The 22,395-nt window shown below is 34.6% G+C and overlaps 2 protein-coding genes across 2 annotated transcripts in view; one reads left to right on the forward strand and one right to left on the reverse strand.

Annotated features, from left to right (window-relative positions):
* PARPBP (PARP1 binding protein) overlaps positions 1-16,480 on the forward strand; it is an 83,270-nt gene extending 66,790 nt beyond the window's left edge. The window contains exons 8-11 of the mRNA XM_060023894.1: positions 1,135-1,313; positions 3,615-3,696; positions 15,533-15,668; positions 16,140-16,480. Of these exons, the coding sequence (XP_059879877.1) occupies positions 1,135-1,313; positions 3,615-3,696; positions 15,533-15,668; positions 16,140-16,480 (738 nt within the window). The remainder of the gene's footprint in view (positions 1-1,134; positions 1,314-3,614; positions 3,697-15,532; positions 15,669-16,139) is intronic.
* Positions 16,481-17,062: 582 nt separating this feature from the next.
* Positions 17,063-18,207, reverse strand: PMCH (pro-melanin concentrating hormone). The gene is made up of 3 exons (XM_060023895.1): positions 17,959-18,207; positions 17,417-17,615; positions 17,063-17,112 (listed from the first exon to the last, which is right to left on the reverse strand). The coding sequence occupies exons 1-3, from the start codon at positions 18,205-18,207 to the stop codon at positions 17,063-17,065; spliced, it is 498 nt and encodes a 165-aa protein (XP_059879878.1).
* Between the last annotated feature and the right edge of the window lie 4,188 nt (positions 18,208-22,395).

The raw sequence follows: 22,395 nt of genomic DNA on the forward strand, positions 1-22,395 counted from the left end.
GATATACAATGCTTTCCCAGGCTCATCTCACATGACTCCCTGTCTGTTACCCTGATCTTCAGCCATTTCATGCCATGTAGTCTCTGAAAATACCATGTTCTCTCTTACCCTTTTGTGTCTCCTCTATGAAGCCATCCTTGATCCCAGGGTAAATTGATCATGACCTTTGGATGTGCTCCCACTGCACAATTTATACATTCTCTTCGAAATAGCACTTAGGGGACTTCCCTGGTGGCACAATGGTTAAGAATCCGCCTGCCAATGCAGGGGACACGAGTTCGATCCCTGGTCCGCAAAGATCCCACATGCCGCGGAGCAACTAAGCCTGTGTGCCACAACTACTGAAGCCGGCACGCCTAGAGCCGGTGCTCCACAACAAGAGAAGCCCGCGCACTCCAACGAAGAGTAGCCCCCACTCGCTGTAACTAGAGAAAGCCCGCACACAGCAACGAACACCCAATGCAGCCAAAAATAAATAAATAAATAAATGAATAACTAAATAAATAAATAAATATATTTAAGAAAAGGAACTAACACTTAGCACTCTGTAATGCCATTATTGGTTACTTATTTATTTTATAAAAGAGCCTACGGGTTCCTTGAGACACTAGTTTTTACCTTTGTAGCCTTAGCTTCAAATGCAATTCTTGGGACTTAGTATGTGCTTATGGGTGATTAGTGAATGAATGAAGGTCAACTAGTTTTTTTATTTTTGCATTTGAGTAGATCTGTACAGCCATCTGTGGGGTTGGTATTCAGATCACCAGAATCTCACTTCTGGTATGAGAGAGAAAAAATATCAGTATACAAAGAAGTTAAGTCACGAGGCTGAGATCACATAGATTGTAGCTAAACTTTCTGACTTATAAAGACTAATGTTATTTTGACCAAAATCTAATGTCTTCCTTTGATGATACTATTTTCTATATTTTTTGTGCTTCTGGAAGTTCATAAGATTGATTTTATTATGGCTTGAGGGATAAATATTCACATGCCGTAGAGCCACTTCTCGTGGCTGATTTTTTTATAGCTTAATAGAAGAGGAAGAACAATAGCACATGAAATGGAAAAGAGTGGCTGATTGACCCAGCTGGGGTGATTGTTACATTTATTTGAAATTGTTTCCTGTTCTAGCCAAAATCTCATGCCATAAACCATGGCACTGCATACTGTGGCAGAGATACTGTGAAAACTTTACTAGTTCTTTTGGATGAAGAAGCAGCCAGTGCTCCTACCAAAAACAAAGCAGAGCTTTTATATGACGATGAAAACACAATTCATCATAATGGAACTTCTATTCTTACACTTTTTAGGTAAGTAATGTGGAAGTTATATGTATGTGAATATTAACTTAAGTCTATAAAGGAAATTTTTGAAAAAAACACCTCATTTGTTATAAAAGAAATACATGCTATGGATAGGAAACTTGGGAACTACAGAAAAGTGTGAAGAGAAAAAATAAAAGTTAGTTAAAGGGAGATTGAACATTTGAATGTGAGGGAGTTATATATAAAAGTAGTATTTTGTGAGAGTATGAGTGGTGTTTTTTGTTTTTGTGTTCTTGTTTTTTGCTGTGGAAATATTTGCATAGATATTTGTGTCAAAAACTTTGCTAAATGCTTTCACTTATATCAGCCCTCACAGCAGTATCTTTTAGTAGTCTCCCCAATTTATAAGTAAAGAATTAGAGACTTGAGAGAGATAGCAAGCAATTTGTCTAAGTTGGCAAGCAGCAAAGGTGTCTTTCTTCAGAACCTGAGGTCTCTGCTGCAAAGATTGTGCTATTTTGCTTGAGAATAGGAGAGTCGGTATATACCAGACTTACACTGGAATTGACATTTACTTGTTCTTCATCGCATTATGAAGAAAATACTAAATTACTGTTGGTATTCTGTGCAAGACATTGATACTCACCAATTTTAACAACAATTCGGTCAAACACTGAGTTGGTGATATTTTTAATTAATGAACATTCATTTATAGAAACATTTAAAATTTTAGAATAACGGTTTAAAATTGTATTATTACATTGCGGAGGATTTTTTAAAAATTGTCCTGTTTGATCTTTTCTATTTTCTGCTTGAGCCACTTTCTAGAAATCTGATTTTAGTCTAAAATTGTTCATATCTATCTATGATTGCTTTACCTTCTCTCTCTCTCTCTCCTGTGCTTCACTATCTTTTCTCTTTAAAGAGAAACTTTATAATGCTCTATCATTCAGTGTTGTCTTCTAATTCCTTTGCAATGAAAATTTATTTTATCAGTGATTTACTTATACCCTATGTTGGAATCCCAGAAAAGAGTTAAAGAAAATGAACCTTTGTTTTTTTCCTCCTGTCAACTTACTTCTGTTTAACAAAGTTTGCTTTTAGGTAGAAATATAAATGATTTAGATTTTCTCTTAGATTGAATTCTGTCATTTTCTTAGAGAAAATTATTTTGTGTTTGTAGGATTTTCTAAATAAAATTAATCCCCACATACATTTTAAAGAGGTATTTTTCTATACTCAATTATGTGGCCAAACACATTTATAGTTACCTTAGCATTTTCAATTGTCATTGTGCAGACAAGTACCAGTCCATGGTAAAGTATATTTTTAAGGGTCTGCATTGAAATGATAAAATTAAGGACAATGTATATGAATGTAAGTCAATGTAAGGTTATAAACTAGTCTTTCTTAGAATAGACTATCCTTTATTCTTTTTATAAAAAATAAATTTATTTATTTAATTTATTTATTTTTGGCTGCATTGGGTCTTCGTTGCTGCGAACAGGCTTTCTCTAGTTGTGGCAAGCGGGGGCTACTCTTTGTTGCGGTGCATGGGCTTCTCATTGCGATGGCTTCTCTTGTTTCAGAGCATGGGCTCTAGGCACACGGGCTTCAGTGGTTGTGGCACACAGGCTCAGTAGTTGTGGCTCACAGGCTCTAGAGTGCAGGCTCAGTAGTTGTGGCACACGGGCTTAGCTGTTCCCCGGCATGTGGGATCTTCCTGGACCAGGGCTTGAACCCGTGTCACCTGCATTGGCAGGCGGATTCTTAATCGCTGTGCCATCAGGGGAGCCCCCTTTATTCTTATGTAATGGTCTTTTGACACAAAGGGGTTATGACTCTGGCTCTATTAAGCTAACAAGGAATTTACTGAGGAATCCATGTTTGGCTCCAAATTGCCAGTATTTCCTTTTCTATCATGTCTTCTCTGACCCTCCTATTTCTAAACTATGCTTTTCTCTTTTGAATTTCCCTGCCATGGCATCTGTCCTTTTTTATTTTGAATTTTAGTTATGTGGATATCTTATTTCCCTTACTTAGATCAAGATGCCTGAATTCAGAGCCAGTGAATGAATGAACTTTCTATTCTTCACAACATCTTATACAGTGCCTTACATATAGTAGAAGCTCAAATATTTAGTGGCTGAATTAATTAATTAAGCAAATTATTAGTATTTAGAACTCTCAGAATAGGAATATGGACACTTTTAAGTAGTATTGTAAACAACTAGTTTCAGTTGTTCAGAATAAACTTTGATTCTCTAACTGCTTTTGGATAGCGGAGAGGTGTAAACTAGTTTAAAAGCTACTTTGGTTTATAAATTTTTGCTTTTTTTGGACTAGATCTCCCACACAAGTGAATAATTCATCGATGAAACCCCTAAGGGAACGTATCCATATGTCAGTGCAAGAGAAAACAATTAAGGTACAATTTCATATACTGTCATGAAAATGATAAAAATCGGTTTACTTTTAGAAGAATAAATATATAAAGCTGAGCTGGGTATTATAAACATACATTATACATGGAACAATAGGGATTAAATGGAAAATAAGTTATGACAGTTGACACACAGAAACTTTCCTTTTAATACAATCTTGGCTAATCTGTCTCTGGTTTATTCAATACCTTGGACCTAAAAGAAGGAAAGGAATAAGCACCTGCTATGGTAAGTGTTCAATAAATATGTGTTCAGTGAATGAGGGGGAAAATAAAGAGGAGATGGTTTTCTCATTTACATTTCTAATATCTTAAACTGAATCTTGAGAGTCCATATAATTTCAGTTTTGTTCCCATCTGAAGACATAATGGCAGAATATAATTGATTTTGGATTGAGACAAGGAGAACATTTCACATTGTTCATTGACTAGAGCTATTCTTTATATTTTCACTTGGTTTGAACTGAGTATCCCAGTTCTCATTTGAAACATTTGTGCCTATAAGTAGTCAGTAACATGTTTTTAGGCACTTAAATTTTTCTTGGTCTTATTTTTCAAAAAAGAAGCTTGTTTTTAACTCATTGATTTATTCAGCATACATTTATTGGGTATCTGCTATGTGCCAGACACTGTTCTATGGTTGGGAATTCATTCATTTGTTCAACAAAATTTTCATGTAATTTTACATTTTCATGTAAATTTACAATTATCCTTAAATTATCAAATAATTATTCATCTTTTGATATAACTTTGAGAACTCTAATTTGTTCTTTATTTTCCCATTTGGAAAGTTAGTCCCAATTAGCAAAGCCTTTAGTTATCTGTTTCTTCTACATACCCCAAATCCATTTAGTTTATTTAGATTAATAAGTCTTATCTTCCTAGTGGTTATTAGTAGCTGTTAGTAGTTAACATCTATGGAATACATCATTGATTTTTATATAATTTTTCTGTGAAAAAACTTGTCAATTCTTTGTTATATTAACCTAAGTACTTGTAGTCGAGGTGTAAGATTTTTGAAAAAAACACCTAGCCTTTGGACTTGATTAGAAACGGAAATGTAACAGATTCTTTAATTTTTCCCTGCTATGGCTACTGACAAACTTTAATATTTTCATTTAAAAATCATTGGGAGATGCAAGAGGAAGGGGATATGGGGATATATGTATACATATAGCTGATTCACTTTGTTATACAGCAGAAACTAACACAACATTGTAAAGCAATTATACTCCAATAAAGATGTTAAAAAAAATTCAAATAATACCATTAAACAGTGAAGTAGATATCTGTAAACTACTTAGAAAATTGTCTGGAACCTAATAGATTAATGATAAAAGTTATCTTCCTATGCAATCTTCTATATGTAATAAATTCAGGTAAAAAGTAAAAAAATAAAAATAAAGATCATTGGGATATTTTGTTAAACTAAGTAAATCAAAATGAAAAGATCTGTCTGAATAATGAGAAGGTGTTTTTAGAAATTGGTAAGAGTCAACTAATTACTGTAAAATTTATGAACCAATTTGTAAAGTTTTGGGAGGTAGAAGAGACAGTATCTGATCCAGTCTCATCTATAGATGAGGAGATCAAAATCCTTGAGAAAGCACCTTATCCAAGATATCATAACTACCAGGAAATATTTTATGCCATTGTGCAAAGCCATGGATAAATACTAATAAGACTATAATTACATTGCTTCTGTTACTTAATAGTGGAGCTGGCTTACTCCACGTAGCTCTGAAACTAAATGGCAATAGAGAAAGGAAGGAATTGGTGTTTATGGTTATATTTTATAGTACAGTACTCTTTATGAAAGCAAAGTGTGAAAATAATTGGTTTAGCCAGGTATACAGCTGAACCATGGCCAGATCGAGTACTTGCTGGAATAACAAAAAATGCTGCTAATATTTACTACTAAGTAACTATGGAAAAGTAGTTTAACAGCTTTTTACCTTATTATCCTGTTACTTTTTCTCTTTTGGCATTTAATTCTCTTTTTTATCATGGAAAGGATATATGATCTACACTTGAAAAACTGTCTTGGAAAGACAAAGGTAGATACTGTTAGAGAACTTAGAATTTTGATGTTGTAGATCATACTTGATTGTGAAATATCCATGTCATTATTATTTGGGGCAAATTAACTTTTCTTGGATTTTCATTTCCTTGTTCATAAATAGAAATAGGCACTCCTGATCCCCAAATCCTATGAAACCACTTTGGAAAGTGTTCATTAACTCATTTGAAATGCTCAAGTTTTATTTTCTACTGTAGCTTATTTGGAAAATTGTCTATGATGGTCAAATAAATTCCCCTGGGAAGGAAATTAGAAGGTTCTTCCTGAACCTTCATGAATTTGGTGGGAGCCTTTAGAGAATGCTTTCTTCCCATTCTTACCCCAGTTTCCAAGTGATTTATACAGGTACCTTCATACCTTTTTATTATAAGATCTTTCCAGGAGATATTTACCTTCTTAGGTCCCTGTAAATTAATTAGTTTTATTCCTTCCAGCTTGATTTAGCCATATTTTGCTTTTCAGACACAACTGAAAAGTTGTATATACATATCTTTTTCCTTATTCTGAGTCTAGTGTTTTCCTCCGTATTATATGTATGTCCGAATAATCATCACCGTTAACTAACTTAATAACTTAAGTCAGTGGATCAGAAAAATGCTAGATCTTTAAAAGTTGACGTAGTTGGGACAGTGAAAATTAGGACATAGGTAGTTGGAAAAAATAGACTGGCTCTAACTCTGATACCTATTATAAGCAGCCAGGCAGTACAATGCTCATGGTGTTGGAAAATTAGACATCCATGTTTAACCTTTAGGGTATTCCAAAACTGAGTATATCCAAATAAAATGGTGTATTGAGTTCAATTAGAATTTCCTTCCCCTAAAACTTAAAATGAGTACAAAATAGCAATAACTAGCAAAAATATTCACCAAGAGCAAACAACAGACAATAATTTAATTGGATACAATAAACTTCAGAAACGATGGCCAAGAAAGGAAAGAAGATTTCAGAGGGAAAAGGCACGACATGATTTAGCAACTTAATCTAGCCCCAGTCTCCACATAGTGTGCTAGTGAGTTGACAAAGTCCTGAGAATTATCACTAAAATATTTCCAAAACTGAGAAGCCAACTGTGTGTTCTTTTTTTTTTTTCTTTTTAGAGAAATAGTAGAAGTGGCAACTACATAGTAATGTGGAAAATGAACTCTGGGATTTACACATTGACACAGTGAAGGCTCTAGTGCTGCATACTGAATTGTGGAAATTATCCAAATGATCCCCTTGCATTTGAATGAAATACAGCCTCTAAATAGAGGGACTTTTTATGGTACATATAAAACATAAAATTCTTAGAAGAAAGTGAGGAACCAACCCAGAAATTTTTTCAGATTGCCTATCTCCTCAACTGAATGTTACTTTTGCCTCCACCGCTCTTCAGGCTACAGAAAAATGGGGGATAACAGAAAATATGCAGCCTTCAAAATGTAACTGAGGAGCAAGTAAAATGCTGTCAAATAAGGAGGAAACAGAATCAAGAAACCACTCACAGGCTTGGAGGCTTCTGTTTCTAACTAGGATGTAGTAGATCATGGCAAAATAACCATTTCTGCTACAATAACAAAATAAAAGGCAGATAAGTTGGGGAAAATATTTTAAAAGACATAAGAAAGCTATGTAAGCAAAACAGTTTAAATAAACTAAAAATCTGGAGAGGGTAAAGTTCTTCTGAGGTGAACAGACTATTATCAGAGTTTTCTTCCCTGGGATTATTTTTCCAATTTTGGATATGAGCCAAGGATTGATCTTGGCCCATGTAAAGGAACTCACTGACGGAAAGAGGAACTAGCAGATATTTTGATGTCTTGAGGGGCTGGCAACAATTTGGAAACTTTGGGGCCCTGAATGCACAGTTATTTTTACCTACGGCACCTATGCTGAATTTTGGAGCTGAGTGGGAGGTTAAGGAACCTCAATCCAGTATATTAAAATCACCTGTAGTCTTGCAGTAGCACAGAAGACAAGGCTTCTCTTGAGGAGTGTGACCTGGCTCAAACGCATGGCTGTTGCCTTCTCAAGATATTTGCCACGTTTGGAAATGAAGTGGGTTGGGAGACCGAAGAATACAATGTAAAAACCTTTGAAAGACAGACTGAATCCCCCAGACTTTCAGGTCAGAGGTGATAGAGATCCACAAGGCTCTCAGTTGAAAGCTTGGGAGGGACATTCCCGAAGGAGAGGTTAAGAACCAGAAGTCAAATATGAGTTATGACAGCTGCAACCCAGCTTTGACTCAGGTCAGTCCCTGTCGGCATTGCGGTTATCAGCCCCTCTCTGTGTCTGCCTAACAGAGACAAGGGAAACCCTTGATAGAAGATTTCATTTGGAGCCTCTATAGTTCCTTTATATACTGGACATGAGAAGAGACAGGAAGACTTGTCCTTTAATCAAGAGAAAAAACTAACAATAGAGGCAGACTCACAAATGACCCAGCTACTGGAATCAGCTGACAAGGAATTAAATTTTTTTTTTTTTAACATTTAAAGGTAATTAGGGCTTCCCTGGTGGTGCAGTGGTTGGGAGTCCGCCTGCTGATGCAGGGGATGTGGGTTTGTGCCACGGTCCGGGAGGATCCCACGTGCCGCGGAGTGGCTGGGCCCGTGGGCTGTGGCCGCTGGGCCTGCGCGTCCAGAGCCTGTGCTCCGCGGCGGGAGAGGCCACAACAGTGAGGCCCACGTACCACAAAAAAAAAAAAAAAAAGGTAATTAAAGGAAAAGGGCAAAATGGATGAAAAATTGGGAAATTCCAACAGAGAATCAATTTTTTTATTTTTTGGCAAGCTGCACAGCTTGCGGGATCTCAGTTCCCTGACCAGGGATTGAACCTGGGCCATGGCAGTTAAATTGCCAAATCCTAACCACTAGACCACCGGGAACTCCCAAGAATCAAAAATTTTAAATCAGAACCAAATGGACATTGCAGAACTGTAAAAACATTATCTAAAATTAATAATTCATTAGGTGAATTTATTTATTTATTTTAAAGATTTTTTGATGTGGACCATTTTTAAAGTCTTTATTGAATTTGTTACAATATTGCTTCTTTATTATGGGTTTTTTTTTTTTTTGGCCCCGAGGCATGTGGGATCTTAGCTTCCCAACCAGGAGTTGAACTCGCGCTCCGTGCATTCAAAGGCGAAGTCTTAACCACTGGACCATCAGGGAAGTCCCTAGGTGAATTTAATAGTAGACCAGACATAGCATTAGGTAGCATAGTGAACATGAAGGTAGGTCATTAGAAAAAAGTCCAAACTAAAGCAAAGAGAGAATAAAGAATAAAAAAGCAGAAGAGAAGAGTAGGACACAGAAAATGTCTAACATATGCCTAACTGGATCCTCAGAACGAGAGGAGAAAATAGGATTGAAATAGTATTTGAAGATATAATGATTGTAATATTTTCCAAAGCTTAATTGGTCCTTTCACATCAGGTAGTAGTTAGAAGATGTGAGGAACAGATGTGTGGTTTCCTTTAATAATGCACAGTTGCATATGGGTTCCAATATTATGGACCTAGCAAGCTAAAAAATGTCCCTGAGTCCTTTGAAAATCCATCTGCCTTTCATGTATGTGCCACACACACACACAGGACATAGATTGTAAAGCTTCTTTCCAGAGCAGTGTTCTCCAGTAGAACTTCTGTGGAAATGTTAGGTAATTTGTGCTATCCAGTACTGTAGGTGCTAGCCACATGTGGCTATTGAGCACTTGAAATGTGGTACTGCAACTGAGGAACTCGATTTTTAATTCTATTTAATTTTAATTAATTAGCTACACATGGCCAGCATATTAAACAGTTGCATTTCTAGTGGATTAAAGATACACACAAATGCAATAACTGAAAACCCATAAGTAGAGGAAATGGTGCTCTGACCATGAGAGATTAGAATAAATAGGATTTAAATAGGGAGAGAGGATGGAAGAGAGCATTGCAGGTGGAGCAAACAACTGATGAAAAAGTATTAGATTGTCTTAGCTAGTATAAAGAGGCTGTGCATTCCATAGTGAACAAAATAAGTGAATAAATAATGTGGGGCAAGGTTAAGGAAGGTGTGGCTTTTGTACTTTTTGTGGGGCTTATTGTAAGGATATGTGCATGAGAACCTAAGAAAGGTGGAATATTTAAGAACTTGAAAGTAATGGTGGATATAATGGGGCTTAAGGACTTCAGCTGCATGGTTCTCTGTACTTAAATGTGATGTAACTTTGTGTGTATACCTCTCTCTTGTTTCTGTACCAAATGGTTTTCTTACTCTATTGAACAGAGTAGAGTTTACTCTGTACATGTTTTTCTATTGATATATCAGAGCTTTTGCCCTTAGGGTGCTTTAACTGTTCTTTACCAGTCTACTTCTCTCATTTCTGTGTGCTGTGGTTTCTTTGCTCTCCGTACATCTTTTTCTACCTCCAAGCTTTTGCTTACTCTTGGTTCTGTTCCCTCATACCTTCTGCTCGCATACACCTGTTAGAGTGTGTTATAATTTTACTTAATTAATGCACTCAGCAAACATGTATTAAATGCCTACTGGATACCGGGCTCTGTCCTAGGCACTGTAAATATATCAGCAAGCAAAACAGACAAAAACCCCTGCCCTGATGGGCATGTTGTCCCCCAATATTTGTGGGACTAGGGTGGAAGAACATAAATGGAAACCCCTGGTCTACCCCCGCAATCCTTTTAATGCTAGTTCTGTTCCATACTGTTAGACACACTCCACCCAGAAATGTATACATCCTGCTCCCTGTCACCCTTGTCATAAACAATCAGCCCTTCCTAAAGGAAGAGGCCAGTGCTGGCCCAGTGCCTAGGCAGTTTAAGCAGGGAATTCTGGGGTGCCAGGTTCTTGGAACAGGATCTAAAAGTAGGAGTCATAGTCTCCTAGTGGGCATATCCAAGTCCCTGTGGACTTATTCCTCACCCGGTGTGATGAAGAGGGCCAGAGCAGGCCATCAGTTGGCAAACTAAGGTTTTGTTCATGGAACTTACCTTTTAGTTGGGAGAGGCAGATAATAAACAAAACAAACAAGTGAATTATATGGTATATTAGAAGGTTATCAGTGCTATGGCAGGAAATAAAGTTGGGGAGGGGGGTAAGAAGAGTGCGTTCCTTTGTGTGTGTTTTGGTTTTAAAGGGAATGATCAGTACAGGTCTCTTTGAGAAGGTGACATTAAGCAAAGGCTTTAAGGGAATGAGCAGCATTTTTCATTAGAATGAAAATGGGATGTTTGTATTAGTCTGAACTAAAATTTGAACTGTTTTGGCTGAAGTAATGAGGTTGGGATTTATTGCGTACCTTCTAAGTGTCAAGTGTTATACTAGGTATTTTATATCCCTCATTCCAATTAATCCTTGTTGAAATCTAGAAGGCATTATTTTCCAGACCATATACCTAGTAAGTAACAGAACAGTGGTTGTATTCAGGTGTAAGACTTCAAAGTTTATGCTGTTTCCAAAGTGTAAACGAAGGCATAGTAATTATAATAGTCATCATTTGATATACTTACAAATTCATATGCCATTAAGAATAGCAAATCTCTGTTCTTTTGAAAATGTGATAATGTAAGAATGAAAAGGTGAATTTTGAATATTTATTTTTAGTTATATATTTAATAGGTATGTTGAGTAATTTCTTTTTCCAAACTTGTTGATAAAATTTATAGCCCCCGCTATAATGGGGGCTTAGAAATTTCATTTTCTTATTAATACAGCTAACTGAGAGTTTCTGTGACTTTTCAATATTTTGACTCATTTGTCTTAATTTAACTGGAGTCAGGCTTTCCTATGTGAAGTACTATTTTCCTCAAACTGGGAACCTACTAATAATTTCAATTTAAAAAGAGCTTGTGGCAAAAGGACTTTTCCAATTCTTGGCAAGTTTGAAGTTCATTGCAATTTTACTGTGGATAGAAATCTTTCCAAAGGGGGGAAATCACTCTACAAAGGAAAACTTTGAATCTTTTTCTCTCATGTGACTTGAACATAAAATGATTTTAACAGCCATGTATGAATCTGGACATTATTCTTAGTTGTTAAGTACTTCAAAAGCACTTTCAAAAGGGAATTGTTTTGCTTATTTGTGATTCCAAATCAAATACACAGAGAGATTTGGAAGATTTGCAACAGGAAGTAATCTCAATTCTATGTAGCCACTAATCTTGTGCAGAAAAATTCAACTTTTATGAACAAAGGAAAAGCAATCTCTTTTAAGTTATAAATACAAGTCAATGTAGCTTGTATTGTTTTAATAACCAAAATGAAGAAGCTGATTGTAAGTTCATTTTTTGAGCTGCATTCCTAGAATCATTTTAGGGTTGGCCAGGTCCTGAGACACCTAATTCAACAGATTTTTTACTCTATAGGAGTACTTTCTTCATATGTTACTACATTAATAACTGTATAGTATCTACATATATCTTTAGAGTTACATAGCTGTTTCATATTTTTAACTTCATTTAATCCTCACAACTCTATGAGGTAAATATTCCCATTTATATGTGGATAAGTGAGAGGTTTAGAGGTTTACCCAAGATCATCTACTTAGTAAGTGATAGGGCCAGTATTAGAAGCCAGGTCTTTTGACCACAAATCTGATGCCTTTTCCATCACATCATCTTGTTTCTTTGTGCGGGTTTCTTAGTTGGACATCACATTGTTGGCTCCAGTCAAGTTCATGATCAGTTAAAATCTCTAGGTCTTTATTTCATATGTTGTTTTTAAGTCAGGTTCTCCTCATCCTGTACATCTGTAATTGATATTTTGAACTTAAATACAGGACTTTGTTTATCCTCATTCATTTTCATCTTATTATTTTCTACTTATGGTTCTAGCCTTCTGAGATCTTTTCAATCTTGATTCTATTATCCAATTTATTTATTATTTCTTCCAGCTGTGTGTCAACAGCAAATTTTATAAGTAGAATGTCTTTGTGATTATGGAAGCCATCCTAGTAATCTTTTTAGTATACTGTGTGCCTGTCACATAGTTGGAACTTAATAAGTGGTAATTGATAAAAAAGATCTTTGTACAGGGCAGGGAAAAAACACACATATAATCTTTTACAAAAAAGAAAAAAACACCCTCAATATAACTACTCTCAGTTATTACTTTTGGATATAAGTATTCCAAGATTGCCATAGAACCATTGTGGTTCTCTCTTGTGTTTTGATATGTTTATAAATAATATTTTTCATGGTAAATATAGTGGTTAACTGATTTTCTTTCACATCTCAACCCATAATCAGTATTTTAAGAATTTCCTTCTAACTCTAGTTTTCTGAAACTGCCCTACTGTCACTAAGGGCTAGAGAATTTCTCTATGGGGGGCCTCAGGAGAAGAAATCTAGCTGTCAGGAGGGCTTATTGAACTTATTTTGCGACTGTATTTACATAGCAAAGAAAGCTTTTTACTCAGATGTATGTTTAAAATTAATAAAAATGCCAACTTTCTAAAGAAATTTTTATTCACATGCAGCATGAGATTGAGAAAACATCAGTTGTCTGTATTAAATAATATAATTATTGTATTTTTATTTAGAGTGCTTTATGAGTGGTACTGATGAAGGTTTTGTGGTGGGAGGCTCTAGTCCCCCAAGCCACCTGTAGGTGCCATCACTATCTGGATATTATGGGAGTGATCCTTGCCAGCCACTTAGCATCCATTTACTTTCATGGCCTTACCATACTCTTTATAACTCTCTGTAAGCAATAAGTTTATAATTTTCTATAAGTAGTAACTGGCGAAATGAAAGAAACGTATAAAAAGATGTCAGCAGCTAGTATTGGTTTTGTAGATGGAAATAAATGTTTTTGGATAATTTACTACAGTGATGATATGATGTAATATAATATAAAGTTTATTTTATTAACAAAATTTATTTTAATAGCTTTATTAATTGTTTTAATTCTCTACTTATGGAATTAATAAAGTCCAAAAAGGCCTAGTTAAAACCTTCAGTTATATTTTAGGGCATCTCATGGTAGAAAATATATAATAGTAGTTGCATTCATGTGGGTTCATGAAGATACTGGGCTGTAGCTCCATTCATTATCAAGAGCCTACTGTATTTCACTTCTAAAAAAAATAGTTTTTCATCTTTTACATTTTCACATTTTTTTCAATTTTGTGTATTTTTGTGCTTAAATGGAAGATAAATTCTAATTGTCTACATCTTCAAGCAAATTAAATATAATTTTTAGTCCTCTGGGAGTTACAGGCTCTCATAGACACCATTACTCAGAAAGATATAAAATTTGTCATCCTGAGAAAACTTGCTTTTATGGAGCAGCTGGACTGGAGACTATTCTGATTTCTTCTAAAATATAGTCAGTGGATTTCACTGCTGTTATCTTTGCAAACATCTGAGTGGGTTAATGTAGTTATCGTTCTGAATGTATAGCATAGTGTATAATTACTGCATATATAATGTAAAGTCATGCTGTTTTAGACTTCGTGAACTGTATCAATACATGCTCTGTGAGTATTATTCAGCATAATGTAGTTATACTTTGAAGTATTAATTTTTGAATTGTTGAAGTCCTGTTTATTTAATCATGTATTTGAAATAAGCTTTGTCTGTTTCTGAAAAAGATTTGAGATGATTTCTAATTATTTGGAGAAATCTCCCTACTATAACCAAATGGCATTACACAGCAGCTGCAATTGTTGAAATTTGCATTATCTGTGTAGATTACTTTTGTTCTGAAATTAAGTTCTCTCCCTAAAACAGCCACTGGTTTTATGTTTGCAGAATACATTTCCAAAAATACTTTCTTGGCATGGTGCTTAAGAATTAAATTTAGCTTTCTAATTTTCTCCTATTTGTCATGTTTGAAGATAATTACAGGAGTATACTTTGAATACTCAACTATTAAATCCCTTGGTCACATCTTCTTAGAATGATATAATCAAATCATATTTCTTAATTTTGTAAATATTCATGTTTTGTTTTGTTTTTTGCGTTACGCGGGCCTCTCCCTGCTGTGGCCTCTCCCGTTGCGGAGCACAGGCTCCGGACGCGCAGGCTCAGCGGCCATGGTTCACGGGTCCAGCTGCTCCGCGGCATGTGGGGTCCTCCCGAACCGGGGCACGAACCCTTGTCCCCTGCATCGGCAGGCGGACTCTCAACCACTGCGCCACCAGGGAAGCCCTAAATATTCATGTTTTTAATTAAATAATGTCTTTCATTCACCACTTTGTTTTATCTTTCACTTTCTTTGTTAGCTTCCTATCTTTGTTTCTTTCACCTTCTCTTATTTTTCTTTTTTATCCTAACATTTCTCCCTTCCTTAATTTCTCTAATTTCTTGAATTCCATATGCTATTTTTTCCTAAAAGAGTTGTACCCTGTAATTCTTTAAGATTGAAAACTTGTATTTTTCTAGGATTACATATATCATGTATATCATTATTAAACATAATAAAACCACTTTCTAAAGCATCTCAGACATAGGAATGTGTAACAAAGGTCTTTGAAGAGTTTATAATTGATTTGCCTAAGCTTTTACAAAAATTATCAAAAACATACACAAAGCTGGTATTACTGAAAAGAACAAAAATGCTGGTTGTAGCAGTGAATGAGTTTGCAAACTATGAAACATCAAGGATTAAAAGTTCCCACAGATAATGAAATATTTAAGGGAAATTTTTATGATACCTCAGTGACTACAGAGTATATTTCTGTCTAGATGAAAAACTAAATAAAAATAAAGGATAAATTGTATATTTTCTCCTTTTTTCCTATTACCAGATGAAGCAAACCTTAATTAGATCTCAGTTTGCTTGTACTTACAAAGATGACTGCATGATAAGCAAGGATAAGTGGAATAGTGTTAATTCAGCATCAAAGCCTTTGTGTGTTCTTCACATGGAAAATGACCTTTCTGGTAATTGACCTTATTTGAGCAATTTAATAACAATTCAATTCTAGTATACTAATTGGTTTTAACTTAAGTAAAATTAGACTTTTTTTGCAATGTAAAGGTTTATATTTTTATAGACCTGAGTTTATTTAAAAAGTTATATCTAAGTACAAATATATGTATAGGAATAGGACTCAGTTTGATTTAACTAAATGTATTTAAGAAATAACTTGCAGCATTTAAGGATTAAGTGTTATGCATTCAGACAAAGCAAATTTATTGTTTGTAGGGATGAAAAGTGATATGGTAAAATGCAAAGAAATGTGATAGTAATATAGCTGTATTTGTTCATCATGTAATTTATATCATTATTTGATTGTAAATCATAAATTTTAAAATATTCTTTAGCCATTTAAAAAGTTATTTGTAAAATTCTCATGTGTAATAATTTTAAGTATTATATAATTTCTTTCCTCTTTTCATCTTGCATAACAGGAGGTGTAAATTCATCTGTTGGAAGACCAACAATTGGAACAAGTTCTGGAAATGTTCATCTGGACAGAAGTAAAAATGAAAAAGTGGCAAGAAAATCAATTAGTCTGACAGGAAATAAAGGCTCAAAAAGGAAACAGGTGGATTTGGATGATGAAAATATTCTCTGTGATAATGGAAACGAACCACCTCAACACAAAAATGTTAAGATACCTAAGGCATCAAAAGATTTGCAGAGTAAATTAGATGGCAAACTAGTTAGAGCTGCAAAAAGCAACAAATGTACCGCCAAGAACAAATTGATTACTGGCCAGACAAAGTTAACTCAGTTTTTTAGACTATGAATTTGTCTTTTATGTTCTTTAGGTTTATGTATATATAAAACCATTCACCAAAGGCATCTACTTAATTTTTTTTTTTTTTTTTTTTGTGGTACGCGGGCCTCTCACTGTTGTGGCCTCTCCCATTGCGGAGCACAGGCTCCGGACGCGCAGGCTCAGCGGCCATGGCTCACAGGCCCAGCCGCTCCGTGGCATGTGGGATCTTCCCGGACCAGTGTATGAACCCGTGTCCCCTGCATCATCAGGCGGACTCTCAGCCACTGCGCCACCAGGGAAGCCCCCATCTACTTAATTTTTAAGAGATCAAGGTGTAAATTATGGTGCTTTATTATTTTGGTCTGCAGTGTATGTAAGGTTAGCATGTTAAGCATTGTTTAAAAAATACTAGTAAGTCATAATTACGCAGAATATTCACAAAGTTTAATGCACAGGTAAAGCATATCATTTAGGTATATCTTAATACTACTTTCTTTGAAAACAGACATTTAAAATAATACAAGTCATAGTAACATTAAGGGCTTTTTTCCCCACAGGCAATTAAATGATTTTGTTTTCTTCTGAAATGATGATGTGGACCAACAGGTATCAGACTTGCCAGCAAGGTCGATAGACTCTTCCCAGCATACACCTGAGCACTGAAGGAAAAAAAAGCTTAAATTGTTTAAAGGACTAGTATCACACAAAATTGATTAGAAATGAAAGAATGGATCTAGTATAGCTAATTCTGAGTAAATCAAAATTATAGTAACTAATAACTAATTATAGTAACTAATTAAATACTTTTTAATTTCACATCTTTTGCAGGGGTCACTTAAAATCAAGTAAATTGAACCATGGTCTTGTTTGATTTTGTCGTGATTGGACCCAAATTCAATTAAACTCAGATTTCTATTTTATGATATTAAGGTATAAGAATTGAATTTTAAAAAGACTACTCACTGTCAAAATCTCTCCTTCCTATAGGAAATTTAGCTGAGTTTTCTTCATCTGCAATTTCTCTCTTTTCTTGTATTGATTCAGTATTTTGAACTTCATTCTCAGGTGGAAAAGCTACAGATCCTTTTAGTGCAAGATAAGGTTTTATAGCCAGATTCAGTGGCAGACCATTATTTAAGAAATTGTGTTTGGAACCTGCATTCTGTAAAGAAAAGGTTGATTTGTGTTTTAGCTGTCTTATTGGGAATAGAACTATGATACAATTGTGTAATATTCTTATTGATCAAAGATGCTCTACACTGTTTTGACTCTAAAAAATATTTTAGATACAAGGTTTTCAGGGAATAAAAACCTTTTGAATAAGAGATGTTTTCCAGAATGGAAGAACAACCTGGTATGTAGGAAATTTGATCAATTGTCCTAATGCATATTGTGACTTTTTTCACATACTTCTGCTTATAAAAGTATCGACTTTACTTCCAAAGGATTCATAAACATCATTCAAATTTCCACTGAAATAAAGGATAAGTCACATTGCCACTTACCTTTGAATTTTTGTTTTCCTCATCATTCATGAAATTGCTCTCATCATTTTTATATTCCTCCAGGGAAGGAACAACAATTGATTTTTCTTCAGTATCTTCCTTCTGAAAGGCTTTCCCCAACCTCAGTGTTTTAAATACCATGTCATCTTCTAAATTTCTTATTGACTTGGAGGCTGAAGGTGAAACACCTTGAGAAAGCAAAGAAAAAGTTAGTATTAATATGTAGGAAGAGAAACTCATTTTTGCCATTCTTAGTTTGATGTTTGCATGGAGTCAAACAAGGATGTGTAAAATGAAGTAAAATTTCTCAACCTGCTTTGTAAATGATTCCTACCTTTATATATTTTCCAGCTTGAATAGAAAGCACTTGAAAGACTTAGACTTTTGTCATTTTAAAAATGACTCATTAGATAGAAGCTAACTTTTTGTATAGCTGCTAATACTTACACTGTTTGGGTTTTAGTGGCATATTGTTTATTTTGAGTGTGAATTTTCTCAGAATCTGATTAAGATCCTTGGTAGAGAGCTTCTGTTGAGGAGATTATAGTCTCTTGAAAATGGGTTGTTATTAAGGAAGACCACAGGACATCAGGCTCTCCATATTCTTGTTTATTCATATTGTTCCCTTCTGTTTATTTTCTGATTAAGTAAAATATTAACACTAAAGTTATTTCTTTCACTCAGGATAATAAGCGTCAAAGTTTAAATACATTTAATCCTGATTAAGTGGAAATAATCTTCAGAAAGAATTTTTTCCATAAATGCTCGGAATAGCCTTTGGTATTTAAAGTATATATGCCTGTCAGTATGAACAAAAAGTCATTCATGTTATATCTAAAATTGACCTGTCAGGTGTGTTTTATCTCTATATTTACAAAAGGGTATTACTGATATTTATTAATGAGTTTAGCAATTAATGAATAAGAAGTCCATGAAGAGAATATTTATGTGCTCCATAAATGTTAATTTTGGATAATGAGTATGTTGTATGATTTTTAATTAAACATTTCACAGTTAATTTGTAATGTTGGCCCTGTAGAGTAAGAGAATACATTCTTGTGTATGTCTTCTGGTATATATGTGCAATAGTTTTTCTAGGGTATATTTCTAGTTATGGAATTGCTGGGTCTTGGAGTATGTACATTTCAGCTTTATTAATGCCAAAATGGTTACAGAATAGTAGTAACCAATTTAAACTCCCACCTGCAGGTTATGAGAGTTCTTACTGCTCCAGGTTCTAGTAAACACTTGGGTATCTTATTGTGCTTTTAATGTTTATTTCTCTAATTACCAAAGACGTAGGATGCCTTTTCATATGCTTAAGTAAAATGCCTTTTAAAGAAAAATTTGTCTGTTTCTCTATCAGATTGTTTGGGTTTTTCTTGTTGATTCATGGGAGTTCTTTGTATATGCTGGATATTAATTCCTTGTTAGTTGTATATGTTTAAAATATTATATTTTTTCTCACATTTCTTACCTTTTGAACCGCTTCATGGTGTCTTTTGGTGAACTAAACTCCTTAATTTTAATGTTTAAATTTCTTTTTTTTTTCTTTTTATGGTTAGTATTTATGTTATTTGGAAATCCTTCCAAACCCTGAGGTCATTATCATACTTCTATATATTCTAAAAGTTTAAGTGTTTTGACTTTCACATTTAAATTTTTAATTCATCTAGAATCTTGTGTGTGAGAAAGAAATTTTAACTTTTCCAAATGTCCTTATATATTTCTTTTTTTTTTAACATCTTTATTGGAGTATAGTTGCTTTACAGTGGTGTGTTAGTTTCTGCTTTATAACAAAGTGAATCAGTTATACATATACATATATCCCCATAGCTCTTCCCACTTGTGTCTCCCTCCCTCCCACCCTCCCTATCCCACTCCTCTAGGTGATCACAAAGCACCGAGCTGATCTCCCTGTGCTATGCTGCTGCTTTCCACTAGCTATCTGTTTTACATTTGGTAGTGTATATATGTCCATGCCACTCTCACTTTGTCCCAGCAAACCTTTCCCCCTCCTCGTGTTCTCAAGTCCATTCTCTAGTAGGTCTGTGTCTTTATTCCCGTCTTGCCCCTAGGTTCTTCATGACCTTTTTTCTCTTTATGTCCTTATATATTTCTTGAATAATTCATCCTGTCTCCACTAATCTGCAATGCCATCTCTGCAGTATATTAGGTTTCTATACATGCGTAGGTCTCTTTCTGAACTCTCTATTCCACTGCCAAATCTACAGTATTATTTATTATTACTACAACTTTAAAATAACTTTTTTTTTTACATCTTTATTGGAGTATAATTGTTTTACAATGGTGTGTTTCTGCTTTATAACAAAGTGAATCAGTTATACATATACATATGTTCCCATATCTCTTCCCTCTTGTGTCTCCCTCCCTCCCACCCTCCCTATCCCACCCCTCTAGGTGGTCACAAAGCACCGGGCTGATCTCCCTGTGCTATGCAGCTGCTTCCCACTAGCTATCTGTTTTATGTTTGGTAGTGTATATATGTCCATGCCACTCTCTCACTTTGTCACAGCTTACCCTTCCCCCTCCCCATATCCTCAAGTCCATTCTCTAGTAGGTCTGTGTCTTTATTCCTGTCTTACCCCTAGGTTCTTCATGACATTTTTTTTTTTCTTAGATTCCATATATATGTGTTAGCATACGGTATTTGTCTTTCTCTTTCTGACTTACTTCACTCTGTATGACAGACTCTGGGTCCATCCACCTCACTACAAATAACTCAATTTCGTTTCTTTTTATGGCTGAATAATATTCCATTGTATATATGTGCCACATCCATCTTCTTTATCCATTCATCCGATGATGGACACTTAGGTTGCTTCCATGTCCTGGCTATTGTAAATAGTGCTGCAGTGAACATTATGATACATGACTCCTTTTGAATTATGGTTTTCTCAGGGTATATGCCCAGTAGTGGGATTGCTGGGTCATATGGTAGTTCTATTTTTAGTTTTGTAAAGAACCTCCATACTGTTCTCTGTAGTGGCTGTATCAATTTACATTCCCACCAACAGTGCCACAGGGTTCCCTTTTCTCCACACCCTCTCCAGCATTTATTGTTTATAGATTTTTTGATGATGCGATTCTGATCAGTGTGAGGTGATACCTCATTGTAGTTTTGATTTGCATTTCTCTAATGATTAGTGATGTTGAGCATCCTTTCATGTGTTTGTTGGAAATCTGTATATCTTCTTTGGAGAAATGTATTTAGGTCTTCTGCCCATTTTTGAATTGGGTTGTTTGTTTTTTTGATATTGAGCTGCATGAACTGTTTGTATATTTTGGAGATTAATCAATCCTTTGTCAGTTGCTTTGTTTGCAAATATTTTCTCCCATTCTGAGGGTTATCTTTTCTTCTTGTTTATGGTTTCCTTTGCTGTGCAAAAGCTTTTAAATTTCATTAGGTCCCATTTGTTTATTTTTGTTTTAATTTCCATTTCTCTAGGAGGTGGGTCAAAAAGGATCTTGCTGTGATTTATATCATAGAGTGTTCTGCCTATGTTTTCCTCCAAGAGTTTTATAGTGTCTGGCCTTACATTTAGGTATTTAATCCATTTTGAGTTTATTTTTGTATATGGTGTTAGGGAGTGTTCTAATTTCATTCTTTTACATGTAGCTGTCCACTTTTCCCAATACCACTTATTGAAAAGGCTGTCTTTTCTCCATTGTATATTCTTGCCTTCTTTATCAAAGATAAAGTGACCATATGTGCATGGATTTATCTCTGGGCTTTCTATCCTGTTCCATTGATCTATATTTCTGTTTGTGTGCCAGTACCAGACTGTCTTGATTACTGTAGCTTTGTAGTGTAGTCTGAAATCAGGGAGCCTGATTCCTCCAGCTCCGTTTTCTTTCTCAAGATTGCTTTGGCTATTTGGGGTCTTTTGTGCTTCCATACAAATTGTGAAATTTTTTGTTCTACTTCTGTGAAAAATGCCATTGGTAGATAATTTATTTTCTTATTCACGAACATGAATACAAAGTACAAAGGTATTTTTCCATATTTATTTTGAACTTCTTTAATCTTTTAATGACATTTTGTTGTTTTCTTCATAAAGGTCTTGCTTATCTTTTGTTGCAAGATTTATAATTGTTTATAATTTAATTATAATTAAGCTCCTTATTTTTAGTTATTACAAATTTTATCTTTTAAAATACCTTTTCTAACATTATTGCTGGTTTGTACACATGCAGTTGGCTTTTGTTTAGTGCTCTTATATACAAAAAACTTGTTAAAGTCTTTAATTCCATAATAATAATAATTATTATTATTTAATTCAATAGTTTATAAATGTATTAACTCTTTAAGGTTTTCCATGAAGACAGTTGATATAAATAATAAAATAATGACATTTTATTTCCTTCTTGCAAGCGTGTGTGTTTGTGTGTATTTATCTGTGTGTCTGTCCACGT

Source organism: Delphinus delphis, chromosome 11, assembly GCF_949987515.2.
Source record: "Delphinus delphis chromosome 11, mDelDel1.2, whole genome shotgun sequence".
Taxonomy (NCBI): domain Eukaryota; kingdom Metazoa; phylum Chordata; class Mammalia; order Artiodactyla; family Delphinidae; genus Delphinus; species Delphinus delphis.

Excerpts from the sequence above, each read along its gene's own strand:
- PMCH (XM_060023895.1), bottom strand. The coding sequence starts at position 18,207 with ATGGCAAAAATGAGTTTCTCTTCCTACATATTAATACTAACTTTTTCT. Across the intron at positions 17,616-17,958 it reads AGGAAAACAAAAATTCAAAG|AATGCAGGTTCCAAACACAA; the intron begins GTAAGTGGCAAT and ends TTTTCTTTACAG. Across the intron at positions 17,113-17,416 it reads AGGAAGGAGAGATTTTGACA|TGCTCAGGTGTATGCTGGGA; the intron begins GTGAGTAGTCTT and ends TTTTTCCTTCAG.